The sequence below is a fragment of the Falco punctatus genome (assembly GCF_963210335.1).
Source record: "Falco punctatus genome assembly, chromosome: 7".
NCBI lineage: Eukaryota > Metazoa > Chordata > Aves > Falconiformes > Falconidae > Falco > Falco punctatus.
The window spans coordinates 50874227-50894839 of NC_137587.1; the positions used below are offsets into that span (position 1 = coordinate 50874227).

The 20613-nt window shown below is 47.3% G+C and overlaps 1 protein-coding gene across 26 annotated transcripts; it reads right to left on the minus strand.

The window, feature by feature from the left end:
• Positions 1-277: 277 nt before the first annotated feature.
• On the minus strand, positions 278-20343 carry TPM1 (tropomyosin 1). 26 transcript variants are annotated; one of them, XM_080395631.1, is made up of 11 exons: positions 20087-20343; positions 19368-19493; positions 19070-19195; positions 12872-13005; positions 11520-11637; positions 10986-11056; positions 10661-10736; positions 9497-9559; positions 9170-9239; positions 7620-7864; positions 6143-6308 (listed from the first exon to the last, which is right to left on the minus strand). In XM_080395631.1, the coding sequence occupies exons 1-10, from the start codon at positions 20198-20200 to the stop codon at positions 7782-7784; spliced, it is 981 nt and encodes a 326-aa protein (XP_080251757.1). In that variant the 5' UTR covers positions 20201-20343; the 3' UTR covers positions 6143-6308; positions 7620-7781. The 26 variants fall into 26 exon arrangements, with proteins under 26 accessions (XP_080251756.1, XP_080251776.1, XP_080251773.1 ...); XM_080395630.1 differs by lacking the exons at positions 6143-6308; positions 7620-7864; positions 10661-10736 and adding exons at positions 278-1223; positions 10097-10172 and having other exon boundaries at positions 20087-20338; XM_080395649.1 differs by lacking the exon at positions 19070-19195 and having other exon boundaries at positions 6099-6308.
• Between the last annotated feature and the right edge of the window lie 270 nt (positions 20344-20613).

Genomic DNA, 20613 nt, shown 5'->3' on the forward strand with positions numbered 1-20613 from the left:
GGTCAACAGTGAGTGATCACCCCTCGGGGGCAGCTGCGCTCTGCACCCGTGCAGGGGTACAGTCACCCGATGGGGACAGGTTGCAGCAACACGGCCCTGGCAGGGCCCCTCACAGCTGCAGGCCCCGGCAGCCCGGACCCCCGCGCTGCCATACGTCAGCCCAGAGGAGACCGAGCGCCAGCGTGTTGACGGCGTGTCCCAGCGAGAGGGGCACGTATTTCACACAGCGATACACAGAAAGCTGATGAGATGAAAAACAAACCACAGGAGAGCAAAATTTAAAAAATGTCCTAAAATGTGCATTTTATTCCATATCATTATACAATGTTTACATACAGGTATACTTTTAAAACTGCTCAAAGAAAGTGTGAAAAAAAGTGAGGCGAATATCGGTTTATAAATTCCTCCCCCTCCCCCAGATCCACACAAATAAAATACATTTTAAAACAATCTCTTCCAAATTTATGTTTTCTCCTGAATTTATTGAATCTTTCATTTCAACATGAAAAATACAATCGAATGAACACTCAAGGTGAAATGCTGACCTACACTTCTGTATTGAGTTGCAAGAACATGATTTCAAACCTCCAAAAGCCTTCACTTTTCTCTGTTGTCTACATACCTGCGTTTTATTGAATTAGAAGGCACAGAAAGTCCGAATTCTCACAGATCAGTAAAATTCTGATAAAAATAAGTTACTGTGCTGGACAACTCCTGACTTGTCTGATATCAAACAAAAGACTTCAGTAGAACCTTTTGTTTGAAATAGCACCATTTCCACCTGATCTCTCCTGAACATGCATCAAGCTCCTTGCTAAAAACTGAAGATGGCACTTGAGGTGGGACACTCTTCTGCCACAGCCAGGATTCTTCAAAAGACTAAGCATACTGAATTGCTGAACTCTCTACAAAGTGTAGGTAACATTTTTGTTGGGAAATGGCACATTTAAACCATAATATAATATCGCTTAACCCGCATATGGCTTGCCCATTTTGGTGTTCCCCTGACCCCTGCCTGATAATTTAGCAGATGTTCTTGTGACTGCGGTGAAACTAAAATAAAGACACGTTTATGGGGTTTCACGGCAAGCAGGTGTAAAAATAATAAGACAAATAATGTGGTTGCTGCTAAGAAGGTTTTCACATGTTGTTTAACTCCAGTAAAGTTTGATCCAGCATCTGATGCATACTAAGGTTTTCTTCTTTGGCATGCGCCACTTTCTCTGTTGTGGGATTAGAAAATTAAAACATGAATAGCAGTTCATTGGAGGCACTGATTCTCAGAACACGAAGGCATGCAATCATAATTTCTACGGGAGGGTTTAGATAGTTAAGAAATGTGCATGCTCATAAATACCGGTGTCCCCAGACAACATAACTAGAGATAATTCTGAATTAATAAAATAAATGATAAGTAATGCAAGTTTAGAACTGTTGGCAACTGCATTTGTTAAGAAAATGCACAGCCAACAGAGACACAATGCTTATGTGTTCTTTGCTTATAGGAATGGGGGATGGTGAATGGTTTGTTTGTTGTTCGGTGGTTTTTTTTTTGAAGTAGAGCAATAATGAAAATAGTTATTTTCTTTGCAGATCCATGCTTTAAGTTTCATGTAATTCAGAACTTGCAAAGAACAAAAAAAATCAAAACTAATCACTTCTTCAGTGAAGTGACCTTTAAGAAATTTATTTCTTCTAGAAAATAAATAAAATTGAAGTTAGTAGCTTTATGTTGCATGCGCACTTTTATAGGACAGCCATGTAACACGCTTATTTGCAAAATATATGAGCACAATGTTCTAGAGCTGCGCCCTACCGGAGTCCCGCAATAGTAACTCCACACTAATGCAAGCGTACCTTTAAACTGACCGCGTATTTTCAGATGGAGCTCCCATTCCTAGGGTTTTTTGGTGGTTTTTTGTTATTTGTTTGGGTTTTGTTCTTTTTTTTGTTGTTAAGTCAGATACAAGCCCAATTCATAGTAATGCAAAATTATTGCATTAAAGTCTCCCGATAACAGAACAGCTGTAAGTATCCTTTATGTTGGTTTTGAAATACAGAAAACACGAACCCGTATGAACATTTTTCTCTCATCCACATTCCAGTAAAAATCTCAGGGCCAATTCATGAAGTCAGGTAAACTGAGCGCCTCTCCACAAGGCAAGCTATTACTTTTTGGATACTCTTAGCTAAATGCTGTAGCTGTTTACTGAAGTGGAAAGGAGCTATTGCACAGCCAACAAGGTTACTGCTCCTCCAAAGCAGGTATGCATACAGAGAAGGAGAAGCTTCATTCAGAAGAAGCATTTTTGTATTTTTCCAACAGAAACTGAGAATTTAATCCAATTTACCACAGAGTCAACAGCCTGAAAAAAATCAATTTCTAGGTTTCTTACTGATTTCTACATTTACTGATTCACTTAATTCACTGATTTCTTTAAGGAAATTTGGAAGAAGCAGTTTTTAAACAAGTTAAGAATAGTCACACTAAAGTTTAATCCTCATTCAATGCCAGCTTTAGTTCATTAGTTAGGCGACTGTTTTGCTCAAGTTGCTGGTAGAGTTGGTCTGTACAGGCAGCAAGCAGGTTAGAAGGGGAAAAAAAGAGGCAGAATGAAGACAGATTAGACAGAGAAAACAGTTACGTAAGAGTTAATAAAGAAACTGGTCACACCACAGACAGTTCAGTAACATACAGAGAAACATTTTACCTTTGTTTCTAAGACCTCTAGCAATTCAAAGCTACTCCAAGGAACAGCTACTACAACCTATGAAGAACTGGCTAAGACTCCTCTTGTGGCAAAACTGCTGTGAGACAGGCAAGTGGGAACAGAAATGGAAGAACTGCAGCTAGATTCCTAGAAGAACCAAGTCCCGCTTTAATCTTTAGGTACAGTGTGTGGAAGACTTGTTTTACAAGTGCCATTTTTCCTTGTAAACTGTTTAAGGTGTGGTGGAACCTCATCTGTCAGTGGAGGGAAAGCAACTGCATCTCAGCCAGGGTAAGGAGCAGCAGGAGTGATCGGTGCAAACACCGCTACGTCTGACTCGGCCTGTACTCCCTTCCTGGGGCATCTGACAGCTGAAATGGTGTTGCTGGTAGGGAAACGTCCTTCTGTTACTGGTGTCGACACACTCTGACACCTCTAGATTGTCCAGCTGTACTTTGAAAGAAAGCATTCAGTGAAAGTGAAACAGAAGCATGAAAACCTGTGTTGCTCTAATACAGCAAACGGAGAAGACTGTTCACATTCAAAGGGAACAGCCACAGCTCTGTGTGGCAGGGCATTTAATAAGGATTGTTCTGCAGAATGTTCCATGATGGGCTTTGACCATCTTGTTTTCTCAAACTGTCCATATTCCTCTCAGCAGCCTAGACTCAAACGGCACTCCCGACCTCTTGATCCCGGACTATTCCCCTACAGGAAATGACTGCTTCTGGCTCCTTTCCACCAGCTTCCTATCAGCTTCCAGAAAAATCCTCTTCCCCTGCAGGCTCTGGGTGCAGCAACGGCAAAGCCATGCAGCGAGCCGGTCCGCAGGACACGCTTGCATGGTGGGCGGCAGCTCCTGACGGCCCCAGCTCCTGCGGCTTGGCACAGCCAGCGCGCACTACAGGGCCCTCAGCCCGCGCCGCTCCCCAAGCAGCCGGGTCCTGTCTCTCTCATCACAGTAGTGTCGTATGTATGCGGAAAAAACATCAAGACCTCAGAGTAACTAAAATTTCACTGTTTGGCAAAGCTGTTGTTCAAACATGACAACATAACTTGAAGTAAGAGGCTGATGCCTGCCTTCACCACACAAACCTCGCTCTCTGCCCGAGGCAGACTGACAGTCTTTCCCAACATCCGAGCTGGGGCTGCAGGCCCAGGTAAAGCCTGGGAAGCCCTTCCCGAGCGTACAGCAGCCCCCGTTGCCCCCGGGCAGCTGCCTGGCTGCCATCCACCCCAGAGGTGAAGCAGAGGGCCGGCCCCGCCGGCAGCCACCGCAGGGAGCTCAGGCCCCCGAGGCTCAGCCTCAGCACAGCGCCCAGGCAGGGGCCACCCCAGCCAGCCCCGCGCCCGCTAACAACCTCAGGTACCCGACCAGCTACACGTGGCTAGACCTTGTGGAACGTACCACGTAAAGGCCAGCTCCAACCAGGGCAAGGGTGCTGGAACACGCTGCAATGAGGGAACACCGCGGCGGGGCCAGCTCGGAACCCTCTACACAGCCGCCGAGGACCTGCCCAGCCCAGTCCTCTGCCCAGCAACTCATCACCCTACAGCACAGAGCGCCTGTCGTGTGTTTCAAGGAAAAGCAAGGACTGACACTGAAGTTCAATATTACTGTGTTAAAAATCACCAGGCTTACACTGGATTTTGCTTTTTTGACTTCTTTTCAGAAACAACAGTATCGCAAGGAATTGAGGGGAAAACCAGCAGTGCCGACACAATAAACCAGAACACACAATAGATGAAGGAGTTGGAGCTGCTACAGCCGAGTGTCTGCAGACCGCATGCCCTGAACTGAACTTGGGAAGTTAACCACGGCAGCTCCAGTCACTTTACAAACGCTTATCCCATTGTGTCTGGTTAACCTTCACACTAAACATTCTACTTTTCACCTGCAACACACACAGTGTATAAACCCACTTACTGTATCTCAACAGAGAAGTAGTAAGCTGAACTTTATTATCTGGACTACCTGTAACTGCTGACATACTCTGGCTATGGGGAGAAGCCCAAGTACAGGATAACACCAGGACACGTGTCATGGGATAAAAAACTGGGATGAGATGAAGTTACCCAAGCATGGCAGGGGAGTAAGAGAACACATCTGTTTGCGGGCCTTACTTGGAACACAAGTTTTGGGGAGGGAAGAAAATCTAGCCTGCACTTCACTGCTGAATAACTTCGAAGTTGAACAAGAAAGCCGTGTTTACATTCTTCTACTAGCTAAAAACTAAAACTCAGGTATGCTATGATGAGTTTATTTAGCTGTGGGGACTTAGGAACTTCAGCAATATATACAGCAACAGGCATGATCAGGAATCAACCCAGTTTAAACTGATTCACTTTAACGTGAACTGGAAAACAATTTGTTTTCATTGTGAAGAAAATGAAGTTAAAACAATGCAATAAACTCTCCAGATGCAAATAACAGTACAAAAAAAAAGGCAAGGTGTCAGTATTTAATGCTTCATCCTTAATTAGGCACTACCTAATCAGCTGAAAGCCAACGTTTAGGCCTTCAAACCTGCAACCTGTACATTCCACTTCACAGCAGAAACATTTCATTAGTAGTGTAATGATGAGTTTTCTGCTACTCCAGTTCTGAAACGTTTCTCAAGAGTGTGCAATTCAAACTCTGAAGCCTGAGCTAAGCAGAGAGTGGAGAACTACTGAAATGGCCCTGCTGAACTTCCAATCCTACCATGCTGCTCCAGAGAAGCATGTCGTGTAAAAACCCAAAAGCTAGCAGGCAATATCTTTGCAGAGTAACTGAAGTATGAAAAGGGGGAAAATTTTTTTGCAGGACATTTAAAAGACTATTTTTGGGTGAAAAAAATAATTTGAAGTTTTTGATACTGTCCCTTTAAATTTATCTCAGATATTTAAGTTAATGAACAAACACATTTATCTAAAGACAAGAAGCCTTCAGCATCAAGCTAGAAGACAATTTCTGACTTTAAATGAAAAATCTGGTGTCAAGGACTTCACTGCTCCCCCAGCCATGCTCCCATGACCAAACGACCCTGAGGAAGTAGCGTCTGTAAAAATTTTGGCCCAAGAATAACAGCTGAAAAAAATCTCTGTTACATCTACTCGCCATTTTATCTGCCTCAGATTTTGAGAAAGACCAAGATCAGAACTGGTCAGTTTTGACCTCAAAGTACCAACAGTATTGTGGAATTGTGTACTCTCACCCCATAGACTGCCGTCACTGGCTTTGCATCGTCAACATTCAGGCAAAAGTGTTTGTAGCAAAAAAAAAAAAAAAAAAAAGGAAACAAAAAAAAAATCTAAATCCCTAATGGCAAAAAAAGCAGATTTTATTAGTAACTGAAATAATTATTTAAATAACTTAAATAAAAGGCAAGGGAATAACAAAAGGGATACAGCTGGGATGTTTATTTTACATTGAGAGATGTAGAGTTTCTGTACAGCAGAGCACAAGCAGAGCATGTTCTGAGCCAGGTGCTAGAGGAACAGAGTCAACTAAGCTAGAAGACAGGACAATGAACCCATGAAACATCCAAAGCTTGGAAAGATGTTTTGTCCAACCTGATGAAGATGTCTTTGGAGAAGTGAAGCAAAGAAAATTATCTGCGTGAAAAGAAAAAGTGAGATAAGGTAGGAAATAAAAAAGGTGCAGTAAAGACTTCCAAAAAAGCAGGAACAGCACAGGCCAGCATGCCAAGATGACTACTAGATAAACACCACACCATGCCAGGACTGGAATGCTAGAGTAGTGTCCTCGTGTACCAGTAGAGCACATTTTAAAGTCTGTTTTCCACTTAGAAATATCCCAATTTGAAGAAATACTGTAATCTCTGTACACAGAGGAGGAAAAAAAGAAATCCATTTGCTTGATTAGCCACTGAGCAAAAGCAGATGTTGGGAGGGTGGGGGGAATTAAAAAATACAGTAAAATCAAAGTAGACAAAGAGACAAAATTAGATCCCCACTAAAAAGTTGGGAGAGAAAGGGAGGGAAGTAATGAACAGATATAGGCATGAAAAAACACAAAATAAAAACATTTTAAAATATGGGTGTGTGCAAACTACATTTCCATGTCTGAGCGAAGCTTATGCCTTGCTGAAAGCATGCCAGCTTCCCAAAACAAACCTTGAGACTAAACCATCGCATCTCGCAAGCACCCGAGAGCCACAACTCTTCCTCTTTCCCACGTCAACCGTACCGGATTCATGCAAGTAAGGTCTGAGCATGGGAAGGTGGGTTTAGCACAGCTGACCTCTGTTCAGAGTTTTAGGCTGATGTAAGAGCAGCCAGTTTGTATCAAACGCCGTGGAGACTAGTTACACCTTACAAGTGATCACTCTCCTGCTTTCCTGCTGCCTGATACACTCTTTATTGTTCTCCTTACGACTAAAGTTGGTATAACCACCTTTTTGGTGTATGCAAAGTAAATTACTACTACCTCCCACCAAATATGCAGAAACAACCTACAATTCAATTCTGACTTTTATGGGTTTAAATGGCAAAGTACTTTAAACCAATTCCCACACTTGTAATGCAGTGATAACAGCCGAGATTTTCAGAGCCTTAAGGAAATAGAGATAAGCACTTTCCACTGTCACTAACAGAGAATACAGCTAAACCTAATTTTCTTTGAAACTTTTGTAGGAACTTTGCCAGAGAAAAACTGTGACAGCAGATGAATACGCTCTGAATGCAACACATACCAAAGCAATTTTCTTTGGTGAAGTGAACATGACGGGCCCTGGTAGGCAATGCTTGAACAGAGGTGAACTGGAAGGGTGAACGCAGAGTTACCGACAAAGGGCAACCACAAGACACACGGATTGCAGATACAGAATGAAAGAGTAAACACGTGCTTATCAGGCAGCTTACAAAATCACCATGAGTATTTACCAGGCTAGGCACAACACTCACCCACACTCTGCCTCGGTAAAGAAACTGTTCATGGTATTTTGTACACCTAGTCTTGCTAAAAGAACGCATCTCCCGCTACAGAGGGAGTGTAATTTCACAAGGACGGAGCTGCGCAATCAAAGAGGGCAGGGAAGCAGGTGCAGGCACAAGCTGGGAAGACATTTACATGGAAGTCATATCGTTGAGGGCATGGTCCAGCTCCTCGCTGATGGCTTTGTACTTCAGTTTCTGAGCATAGAGCTCATCTAACATCCCCCAAGGGAAGGCAGAGGTGTGCAAAGAAATGGAGCGTGATCACGGGATGGAAGGTGCAGGTGGTGGCACAGGATACCATCCAGAAGCCGTAGGAAAGGGGAAGAGCAACAGAAAGAGGTGTTGCGACAGACAAAACAAAAGTTACAAAATTAGAGAAGAACTGAAAAAAAAAAAAAATAATCAACAGTGAATAGTTCTACATGACAAGTTCATTAACTGCACTGCCAGCGGAGCAACCTGCGACACAGAGAAAACTAAGAAAAAAGGCGTGCAAGGGAAGCAAAATCCATGTTTCGCTGTCCTGGATTTTTGTTTTAACATACATGAGGAGGGCACACAGGAGGCTTGGAAGATCCAAAAACAGGACTCAAGGAGAATGCTACCATTTTACCACTTATTTTCTAGCAGTTTGTGTTGTGGTTTTTTTTTTTTTTTTTCTTAGAAAACACTCTGGTTTGTGTGATGTCATAAACTCAGCTTCCTACAGCAATTTTTGTTCCTTCTGAACACATCTTCTCTGCTTCCTTTCTGAGTCAGCGATAAGTTCTCAGCAGCTACCTAGATATTTCATACCCTTTTTGCAGAAGTCAGCCTGCCATACCAAGCAATCAAGCTTCTTAAAATCCTAGACTTAGTTTAACGTGTCTAAATAGTAAACTCCACGTAACATTTAATTACAAACCACTACTGAATTATTTTCTCTGGAGGTAGAAAGCACATGCAACTATTCTGCTGCAGTTCTGAAAGATTCATCAAAACCTTTAAACAAACCCTCTGAGGTTAAATAAGCTGTCCTCCTGATTCTCTATACAATCTTATTTGCTTCACTGAAAAACAGCAACTGGTCTACAACACAAAATGCCTGCCCTGACCAACACTTATCGCAGGAAAAAATTAGGTTAGCTTGCCACATTCCTAATTATTTCAAATGTAACACAGCTCTTCATCAGCTTTTTAGTAAGATAATAAAAATACTTATCATCTAATCATTTACCCTATACATTTCTTTATCTCCAAGTAGAAAAGTATAAAGCAAAAAAATAAAAGAAGTCTTGAGAACACGAGAGAAAAAGGAACAGGCAAGAGCAAAACACTGTTCACCTGAAGCGTTTAAAGTCATCAGCACATTTCAACCTGAAAACATTTTGCCTATTTCCCTATTGAGGCAGACCCATTTACATAAGCAGGACAAGTCAGGTGTGTAGAACTGGGTACTGGAAAACAAAACAAACCCACAACAGGAGAATAAAAAAAATCTGTATTTCCACCCTAAGTGAGAAAACAAAACCCCATACCTTCTAGGTCATCAATGCTCTTCTCCAGCTTGGTTACTGACCTCTCGGCAAATTCAGCACGGGTCTCAGCCTGAAGTCAAGACAAATACAGACTACTGTAGCAAATACACATAGTATTTACAAATAGAGGAACAAAAATTGAAATGAGGAAAAAAGTACAATGAAATGCAGCAAATAATAAGGCAATACTAATTTTCAGGAGATACATTTAACACCAAATCATCTCCAAAATGATTTGTTCATGCTTAAAGCGTCAAAGAAATGTTTATATTAGAAGAATCAAAGCTGCGCTGGAAGATGTGTTGTAAAGAACAGCTCGAATTTTACCTCCTTCAGTTTGTCAGTCAGGACTTTAATCTCCTCTTCATATTTATCTTCTTTCTGTGAGTACTGTAATTAGAAAGAGGATCGCTGATATTAGACCAGGTATTCTAAATATACCAGAAAACCCCACATTTGAGATTCTCTTCTAATAGGTCAACCGTATACAAGAAATTAACATGGGTATAACTAAATTAATTCCACTTACCAGACTGCAGTAATACACAGTTTATTACAAGAGCCAAACTTCCCTCGAGTTATAGTCCGTGCTATACGGTGGGAACTTTGAGTGGGAACTGGTAGCACAGTTTTAAAAACGAGTGGCATTTGGAGAAGTTTCATGTTGGCACACAATTGCCATTTTGAGAGACACTCTATAAATAATATTTAATCCCGTCAGATTACTTAACAGAACATGTGGTCAAATAATACTGACCTATTTGGAACTGAAAGAAATACTGGGTTCTGGCACGAGCCAAATATAACCTCAGCGGTAAGTCCAGATGGCTTGCTGCAATGCTGCAGTGACCAGCATATACAGAAAACCCCACAGGCGGTGCAGGTGACAACGTAAGGGACACATTCTCACGCAAGTCTCTAGCCTACCTTCTCAGCCTGAGCCTCCAGCGACTTCAGGTTGTTGGTCACAGTTTTCAACTCCTCTTCAAGCTCAGCACATTTGCTGTTATTTCGGAAGGAAGGCAGGAAAGGGGCGGATGGAAGATTCAGTCAAGCAAAAGAAACAGGAGAAAATAGGGGGAAAAGATAGAGAAAAATGAAAACAATTACAGAGCAAAAGAATGGCCTCAAAAGCAGCTGAATCCATCACAGACTGAAAGCAACTCTTTTTGATGCCAAATGCCATTTCAAGTGTACGTTAAGACAGCGACCAGACAGAAATTAGCTACAGTTCTTGGCTCACACAGAAATATTTACATAGCCTTTACACGTGAGACAGTTCAGCTTCTTTTTGGCTGCACAAAAGATCAGCTTTAAAGGTAAAAATGAATAAACAAACAATAGACGAAAGAAAACCACCAAAGCAAGATGCAAAGAGAGTAAAGAGCGTAGCGAGGATGTAGTTGTTACTACTGAGTGAGCTAACCGGCTATGGAAGCTGAGAGACTCGGGTTGCAGTTAAACCTAAAGACTGTTTATTAGTATCAGTACCTTATCCTCTGCAGCCATTAATGCTTTCAAGGTTTGATCCATTATTCTTAACTGTTCTTCCAGCTGTCGGACTTGGCTGTTAGTGAACACATGAAATGCACAAAAGCCATTCACAAAATCAGTGTGCAGGTACAGCATGCAGTGACAACACACACGCGCACACACATATGAACACATTTACTTTGGCACTGACTATTTATTTCGACCATTAGAGTAAATGAGCAAAACAGAGCTTGGAGCTGAACACGCAGTGTACTGCCAACGTTTCATGCTGTTACAGTTGTCTTGTAGCACCTCACACATCTCGGGGCAGCTCAACTCTTACCTTTCTGAGAGCTCAGCCCGCTCCTCAGCCCGCTCCAGGTCACTCTCGATGATCACAAGCTTACGAGCCACCTACCAGAAAAGGCAAATCACAAGTGGGGATATTACCTTGCTGCAGCACACGCCACCTGGTTCTAGAACCTACAAAGCAGGGAGCCGGGTCTCTTTCCCTTTTTTGGTCAACACATGAGTTTTGATTATGTGACAACTTCATTGTTCATTTCAGTCTTTACTATCTGGCGGTTTTCAAGACCTCTCTTGCATTCACCAAAAAGCAACTTAGAAGTATTTTTCTCCCTAAGAGACCAGGGAGTACTCTCAGCCATTTCAGTGCAAAGATCTGGACACAGATCTCCTGCCACCTTGTCCCCCGAAGTATCCAGGTGCCCATTCTTCCTTCCATAGCTGGGAAGAGTGGTGTTTGTGATCTTTTGAACTTAAATGGCAAAGCAGGGGGCAAGGGAGGATAACAAAAGAATTTACAGGCACAGCCTAAAGCACTTTAGAAACAGATGACCTGCACTCAGGGACCGACCTCTTCATACTTGCGGTCAGCCTCTTCAGCAATGTGCTTAGCTTCTTTAAGCTGGATCTCTTGGATTTCCATCTTCTCTTCATCCTTCTGGGCTCTATTTTCAATGACCTTCATTCCTCTGAAAGACGTGAAAAACAGGAAATGTGAGGTTCAGGGCTTGCCAGTTTATCTCCAGCTCCACCACTACCAGAGCTGGACTTTCAGACAAGTGCATTAAGGTGGACGAAGCACATCAGATACTTGATTCTTCACACCATCGATCTAGCCCTGCGCATTCACACCTCAGAGTTCAAAGGGAAGAAACCTGTCTTCGGAAGAAAGAAAATTTAATCTGTTTAGCTCTTAACCGCAGTTCAGCTGTGCTACTCCTTTTCATTTGAAACTGATGGAAAACAAGGTAAATAAAGGGTCTTTAGTCATCTTATTAGGACTTTAGAAGCAAGACATCTGTGCTTTTACACTCATCATGAAACAGCATGTTACAGCCCCTGCAGGACTGGCAGGCATTATGTTTATGGGCCAAACAGATTCCCCTGAGCTTTGCCATGTCAGAGCCCTAGTGCACTGGAGCACTCTGCACTAGCAAAATTTAACTCCTTCCTAACAGGGAACATTGCATATTGCCCCTTCCATGCATGTTTGACCCAAATTCTCTTAACGATTTTATAACACATCATGAGTCTCAGATGCTTTTCTTTTCAACAAGCTGCACTGTTCGCAAGGCAGAAAGAAACAAACAGAATAGGTCGGGTTTTTTCCCCAATAAAAGGTACTATCACAGATATAAAATACAGTTGGTAGAAATAAAAGAGATCTTCCAAAGCTGCGACTCTTGAGTTCCTAACTTAAGTACTTCTGGAAATCCCAGCCTAAATCTGAAGGAATTATCATGCTTGCTCTCCTCTGCTCAGCTTCATGTACCAATCTTGCCAACAGGAGAACCAAAGCCTCCTCCAGCACTTTGCTGTTCTCCAGGTGAGATTTTCATCCCACAATGAATCCAAGAATCACCCAACAGCACAAGAGTACACGTCACCCTCAGAAAGTTGTTATCCAAATGGAGAAGCCTGGGCTGGGCCAAGTGGTTTTCACAGGATGCAGCATGATCCATCAGAAGCCCTACCCCGCTTAAATCGTATCTTTACAACTGAGACACGAAACAGAATTCAAGCCTACACATTTTGGACATCCCTACATAGACAAGATGTAACTGAAGTCCAGCTAGGCAAAGGAAGCGCAGACTACACCTGTTGAGACGTAGGAGCGATTAAATTTATTTCCCTAATCCACACCCTGGCAATTATCATCCTTGTCATAAGGGCAATGATCCATTCAAGAGCAGCCCCACCCACCTTTCACTCTCATCTGCAGCCTTCTCTGCCTCCTCCAGCTTCTGCAGGGCAGTAGCCAAGCGCTCCTGTGCCCGGTCCAACTCTTCCTCAACCAGCTGGATGCGTCTGTTCAGAGAAGCTACTTCACTCTCAGCCTGAGCACAGGAAGAACAGAAATTAATTAATTAATAAGGTGGCGCATATCACTTCCTGTAAAAGATTATCCCACGTACCTGCTAGTGCCACTTAATGGCACTTCAGTCATTTTTTACTTCTTCCCCTAAAAAGCCCATACACAGAAATGTCTACATCCTCATTGAATTGTGAAGTTATTGCTTAACGGAGGAAAAAGAGATTAATGCTTCCTTTAAATGAAGTGCATTAAGGAATGTACAATTTATATGAAAAAGAACAGCACTGGAAGATCTATGCGTCATTCCCCAAATATTTTCTGTTATTGCATTTGCAGACATGAACTTGTTATAGTCTCCCCTCCCGCCTTTTTTTTTTTAATCGAATCAACACAAACTAATTACCCCATTCTTCAACATTACCCAAAATGCTTTATTTATGAGTTCTGCAATATTTTGAATAAGAATTGTCCCAATATTCCCTTGAGTTCTGTAAGAAGGGTTCAGGATAAACATGCAAAACCACACCTAGATCAGCATTTGGAATGAGACAGCTAACACAGTGAGAGTGCACGGGAATGCCTAGGAAATGCCCCAGTTCACACTGGTTTTGGCTACAGGCAAGCTACGCAAGAGCTGACAAGGAGGGCACCAGCAGAGGCTGTATCTCAAAGGGGCCCCGATACAGGCAACAATCGCTTACACCACCTATCCGCCCCTCCCCCCAAGGCTGCCATCCTCAAACTTCCCCCGGATTTGCTCCTCTTGCATTACCTATTCACATCATTTTCTTGCAACTCATCCGCTTCTTATCATTACAAGCTTTTACTTCTGACACCCCCAAACCTACGCTTGCTTAATAAATTGCAGAGCAAGTTCCATAACAGCCTTGTAGTAATCTCATTGTTAAACTTACTTTCTTTCAAAAGAATATTAAGCCCAAAATATATATAAACAGGTCATTATTCTACAAAGTTAATTACTTCCAAAAGTAACAGTTACTCCTAATTAGTACTGAAAATTATCTTGCTATATATGAGGAAGTATACGTCTGAATTTTCTATGATGTCTAGTTGGGTGGCGAGGTGGGTAGGGGTAGAAATAAACCCTCAATACAAAGTAGATACCAGAAGGATCAGTTTGATACTTTAATTAAAAACTTAGGGAACTGTTACTTGTTGCTTTTACTAACCGGAGGCAGCTGGATACAGCTGGCCACAGCTAGAATTTTGTTGTACGTAACACAAGTAAGAATAACTTACACATCGGACAAGTAGAACAACCTTTGACATCACAGTAACATTGCCCCACCGGAATGATCAGAAGGGAAACTAATAATGTATTCGAACATTAATGAGTCTGCACAGTAAATGTGTAGAACTAGGAGTAGAAGAGACTTCACTTTTAGAGATCCCCATTAACCCAAATATAAAATCTTTAGAAATGTAATCAAGCAGTACTACTCTATTTTCAGACTTCTGGCTTCAAACACGAGAATCTGAACATTCTCATTTGAGAAAGAAAACCACCTTTTGTAAACGTTACCCTTAAGAAATGTTTAATGTTACACGTTAATTATTACCACGTCAAGACTCCTCATCGCGATAAGGGCATATAATACGCTTCGAAAACAGAGGGCGACTAAAGTCCAGGCGCCCTTCCCGGGGCAGCGAGGCAGTACGGGCTCAGCAGCCGGCGGCAGCGCAGTCGCCCCGTGCAGAGCAGGGCTCCCTCCTTACACGGCGAGGCAGGAAAAACACTGGGGCACTCCCACAGCCAACAGACAAACATAACCTCCTGCGGTTTTGCCGTAGCACTTATACGCCACATACTTTTACAATGAGCGATGAGATGGATAAGTTACCATCGGGTGTTAATTATTACCATTGTAAGAGCAATTCTGTTTTCCAGAAGGAAGAAAAATGCATTCTGAAAACACGATTACCAACAGCCCCTTGAGATGCGTGTGCTCAACACAGAAGAGATTCTTTTCTAAGGCAGCAGCTGCTAATCATAGTCTTGAAACTTTTAACAATCTGGTGTAACAATCAAAAGCTGTAAGGCGTGATACGTTCTGGCTACAGCTTTAGCTTTTTCATTGTTTGCATATCTGTACCTTGCACAGGAAGAAAAGAACCGAACAAAACAACCCTAGCTGGTCACATGCTATACATGTAAGGTGTTACATTGAGGGAAGGGTCAGACTCACACCTCAGTTTGCTTGCTGTAATATCCTCAAAGCCTCCTTCCTTAAGCATGCAGAAACACAGCTGCAACAGTAAAAAAAAACCTACATGGCTAGCGTTATGGAAGACACACAGATCTACATGTGTCTGTGAGTTCAGTTTTCTGCCTTTATTCACCCCAGCACTGACCCCTCCAAACAAAAACTTCAATCCCATGTAAATGTACTCTGCAGAATGCCACATCATCTGCACAAGCCAACTCCAGGAAAGAGACAAACATTAACCTTCAGGATCCTAAGCCTTACAGCAAGGTGGCTGAGCCCTGAAGACAAAGCTTCACCAGTGCGCTGCAGTCACTTCTCCAGCACCATTCTTTCCGCCACAGAAGGTGACATGAAAGCTTCCTGTTCAAACGGGAATCCCTTAATATGTTGTTTAGAACAATATATATTACTGAAAATAGGACAATTGATGTCTTTTACTTCACCAAAGCTTAGAAAACAAATACAAGTATTTTTTTAAACATAGAAACCCTTATGAAACAAGTTAATGACTGTGACGTGATTCCCCACTGAAAAAAATGGGTATGTGAAGTGACCTGCAAGAATGCAGTAGTTACACAAGTGTAAGGAGGCACATTTTGCCCCTTGGGAATATCACCTGCAAGTAATCAGAAGGCGCTTCCTTTGCACTTGCTGCCCAGAATGCGCACAAAGCCCCATATCGTAAGGAAACCCAATAATCACCATTTTTTACTATTGTAATAAGCTACATACATAAGAAAATTGTTCTTTTGCATCACCTTTAAGCAACCACCGAAAATACTAAGCCTGCTGCAAAGGACACTACATTTTACAGTGGGAAACACCAAGTTACAGCTGCCACAACGCCCTGACACCCGTGGCAGGGCACCCAGCCCCGCCAGCTGTCCCGCCGTAAGTGCCCCCCACACCTACACGCGCCCGCTGCCCGCGGGAGCTGCTCACACCTCACCGTGTCTCTGCCCACGACGTGCCCGTGGCTCCTGCCCCGCCTGGGCCAGGCACGGCCACACGCCGAGCACAGTGTGGATGGCCAGAGCCAGGGACCAGGCCAGGGCCCTGCGGTGTTTCCGGACGCTGTGGGCAGCCCCCAGCCGCGGCCATCTCGGGCTCGGCCCCAAGCCCCCAGCCCCCTGGCCATCGGCACGCTGCCCCCACAGCTGCACTCGTCGGGACGGGGTACGAAGGCAAGTGGCGCTCGCCAAGCCCCCAAAATGTCACAAAAGCTCGCCCAGGCCCTCACACAAAGCGCCCGGTCCGACACCGGCCAAGCTCAGCCCCCCCGCCGGGCCGCGCCCAGCGCTGCGGGGCCGCTGCTCACCTGCGGGCCCGGGCCCGACCCCCGGCTCTGCCCGCCCGGGCCTGGCCACCGCCCGCCGCCGCGCCCGCAGGTGACCATTCCTCCGGCGGAGGCAGGGGCCGAGCCGCCGGGAGCCCCTCGGCCGCTCCCACCGGGCCGCGGCCCCCCAGCCGAGCCGAGCCGAGCCCGGCCGAGCGGGCGGCCCTACCTCCTCCCGCAGGGCCCGCTCCTGGTCCACCTCCCGCTGCAGGCGGCCCGCCCGCTCCTCGGCGGCATCTGCCTGCTCCTGCAGGCTGCGGATCTTCCTCCGCACGGCCTCCAGCGAGCTCATCGCCGCCATGCCCGCGCCTCGCCCGGCCTGCGCCGCCCGCCTCAGCCCCGGAAGTCCCCCCGCGCGCCGCGCACCGGGGCGGGGCTGCCGGCACCCGCTGGGAGCGGCGCGGCGCACCCCGGGGCGGGCACCGGGGCAGGCGGCGGGCGGAGGCGGCGGCGGAGGCGGGCCGCGGCCGGGAGGGGGCTCCGCGGCGGGGCCGGGCCGGGCGGGGCCGGGGGGGCGGTGGCCAGCGCCAGGTGGGCGCGCTGGGGCGGCAGCGCCCCCTGGCGGCGCGGGCGGGCGGGTCCCCGCGGGCCGGGGCCGGGACCCGCCGCCTCCCCCCCGCAAACCGCCGCCGCAGCACGAGCGGAATAACGTGGCACGGAGCGGCCCGTCCGCCCCGGCCGCCGCTGCCCCCGCACGGGGAGGCCGAGGCAGCTGCGGGGTGAGTCAGGCCGGGGCGGCCAGGCTGCCTCGCCCCCCGCGCAAGACGACTTCCCCCGGGAGCCGTCCCTCCCTGCCTGCCCCTGCCCCTCCTGCCTGCCCCTGGTGTTCCCTGCCTGCCCCTGCCCCTGCCCCTGGCCCGGGCCCGGGCCCTCCCTGAGCCCTGCCCCTACCCAGCCGGGCAGGCCAGACGCCGGGGCAGCTGCCGCGCCAGGCAGACCCCGCGCGGTGCCAGGAAAGGGGTGCCCGGGCAGTGCCAGGCGGTCCCAGGCCCACCGTGGAGCACAGCACCCACCTGGGGAACACCCGCCAGCCCCCACCGGGGGGGCGGCTGCAAACACCGTGCTCAACTGCCCCCGAGCACTGTCTTCCAGCGAAGGAAAATGGCAGCGGGGTTGGTTAGAGAGGTCTCTCGCTTCGCACAGGGACTCTAGCAGCCTTTCTCCTGCCTCCATCCCAGGCCAGCCATTCCCAAATAGTCTGCATACTTTTCCTTATAAGGAATATCTCCCCTGGATCTTTGTGCGGTTCCTTTGAACCAGTTAACTAAACGTCCTGCTAGGAAGCTGCCTCTCATCCCGCAGCCTCGCAGAGGACCGAGGACATCTGATCCACATTACACACAACCTTTCCCGCTCCCATGCACCCTTATGTTGAGTTCTTGAGTTCTCTTTCAAAGTTATACAACCTAACTCCCATACTGAATTTAAACCTTTTTAACCCTTTGTTCATTTTAGAAGTAAAATGAGACAAAAGCATGCTGTCCTTCACGCTAAGCTGTTTTTGGTAACGTTTCCCCTTCTAAAAGTACCCTTCCTCCCCCTGACATGCTTTGCTTGCTTCATCCGTGGCGGCTCCTCTTTCTATTATGGCTTTGAGGTTAATTTTTAAATGTATAGGAAAAGGACAGTCACTACTTTGGAAACACCATGGTTTCACCTAAGCCTGTAATTCAGGCCAGAGATCTACCCAGTGAGAACCGGCGGAACAGCAGCAGCCGCCATAGAGATCTGGACCTTGACTGCAGAGACAATAAACTCGCGCGGTTCCGTGCATGCAATCCATTAAATGCATGTCAGGGGCAGACAGGTGGGTGGGATGAAGGCCTGGGAGAGGCACAAGCTCTTGCATTATTACCATATAAAGTGCTGAGCTATATATAACTCCCAGCCTGCTCCCAGGATCCCTGTCCTCTGAACTGCAAGCTTAGCAAGTATCATCTTCCGGACGATTTTCTCTCACACGAGACTGAACTTTTCTTTGAAAAGCCCAACAGTTCCAGTGATTTTCAGGAAAAAACAACCTAGGAGAGGATCTTTTATCTCAGGGACCAGCCATACACCAAACTAGTATCTAGTAACAGCTCTAATGCACGCCTGCCTAGGAGCACCGTTCTTGACAGAACTAGCAGCCCCTGCTCTTCTGGACCTCCCTCTCCTGCATCTAGTTGCTAGTAACTCTCCGATTCCGCTTAATTTTCAAGGCAGCGTTGTTCCAGCCTCAGCCGTTTTCCCCATCACCTGAACAGACAATCCACTCTTTCTTTACTTTCACATCTAGAGCGGCAAGTACACATGAAAAGCACGTGTCGACTGCACAGAAACCCAATCAAACACCTCTGACAGTGTGCAAACCTCATGCAAGGAGGCAGTGCTGTGTTTCCCGCTTCCCTGCCCAGGAGGTGCCTGGACCCTGCCCCCTGCAAAGCTTTGGAGTGCTGCTTGGTAGGAGTCCTGGCTGTCCTGTGCAGAGATCGTGTGGCTCCTGTGCTGGGGTGGTGGTGAAAGGGATGGGGGTAACTTACATCTGTGGCCTTTTTGTCAGCCAGTTCCAACTTTTCCTGTGCATCTTTAAGGGACTCGGAGTATTTGTCCAGCTCATCCTCAGTGGCCTTCAGCTTCTTTTGTAGAGCCACCAGCTCGTCCTCCAGCTGTGATACGGGTGGAAAGCGGTGGAGAGGGGAGGGCGGGCAGGAAAAGGTGCAGCAGGCAACGTGATCGTGCAAAGGGAGATGTGCGAGTGCAGAAGAGACAGAAGAGGACAGAGAGAGAGAGAGAGGAGAGACAGTTAGATTCAATTTGCTTGCGGCAAGGGCACGATACCTTGGCAGCATTCTCCTCTGCAGAGAGGAGGCTATCCTCAGACTTGTGTAGCTCTTCCAGCACTTGGTCCCTTGCATCCTCCGTCACATGCAATTGCTTTTCCAATTGCACAATGTCATCCTCTAACTAGGTGCACAAGAGGAAATACAATGCACAAACATGTTTCTCCCTGGGCTCAGAAAAGTGGGAAATTAATTTTTAAATCCCTCTCCCTTCTTCCCTCCTCCTTCAGGATTCTCCCAGAAATGTGCAACCAGTGTGCCCCCCTCCCGCAAACGAATAAAGCCCCAGGTGTAGAAGAGGCGGGCTGGAGAAGGCCGGGAAAATGGGACACGGGAATGGCAAGGGGGCAGGCAGGCGGCCGGGATCGGACAAGCCTGCTGGAGGGGACGAACAGCTTTAGGGGCCCTTCGCCAACCGGCAGCACGCCTGGCCGTTGCTGCCCGGGTTCCCGGGGCAGCCTGTCCCCCCGTGCCTTGGGACAAAGGCACGGCGGCCACGCGGCTGTCCCCCGGCCCGGCTGCCGGCTGGGGCGCGGCGGGGGGGCGGGGGGGCGCCTGCAGCCGGGCTCCGGGACCCCCCCGCCGGGGGAAGCGCTGCCCGAGGGAAAGTTCAATCAGTTCCACAAGGAGCGGGGTGGGGATACGGGGTGCGGGGGGGAGGGGAGGAATCAGCCGGGAAGCGCAGAGCCCGGCGCTGGCCCGGGCCCCGGTGCAGACCTGCTTGCTCCTCTCCTCCGCCGCCTTCTTATCCGCCTCGGCCTGCTCGGCTCTGTCCAGGGCGTTCTCCTTGTCCAGCTTCAGCATCTGCATCTTCTTCTTGATGGCATCCATGGCGGCGGTGGGCTAGGCGCGTCCCCGCGCGAGTGGCTCCGAGGGGGACGGGTGCGGGACGGGCGCGGGGCTGCTCCGTGCGGGACGCGGCGCCGGCCGAGTGCGAGCGGCGGGCGGGCAGCGCCTCACAGATATGCCCTTTCCCAGGGGGCTGACTGCATTCCTCAAGACATCCAATACTTTTTTGGAAAGGGCTTTCCCCCCCCCCCCCCCTTTTCCCCTCCTCCCTCCCGCCCGGCCCGGCCCCGCTCCCCTCCCACGCCCCCCGCCGCTCCCACTCGCCGCCCGCCCCCCGCCCGGCCCGATGCCTGTATATGGGGTGCGGCGGCCGGGCCCCGCCGCGGGTCCCGAATAGGCAGGACGGGACGGCCGGGAGGAGAAAGGGGAAAAGGAAAGAAAAAAAAAAAAGAAAA

Bases quoted from the DNA above. Each gene is read 5' to 3' on its own strand.
- TPM1 (XM_080395630.1), bottom strand. From the start codon at position 20,200: ATGGATGCCATCAAGAAGAAGATGCAGATGCTGAAGCTGGACAAGGAG. The intron at 10,173-10,985 runs GTAAGAGTTGAG...CCGAAATAACAG, and splicing joins CGGGCTGAGCTCTCAGAAAG to CAAATGTGCTGAGCTTGAAG. The intron at 1,224-9,169 runs GTATGGGGTTTT...ATCCCACAACAG, and splicing joins GAGCATTGATGACCTAGAAG to AGAAAGTGGCGCATGCCAAA.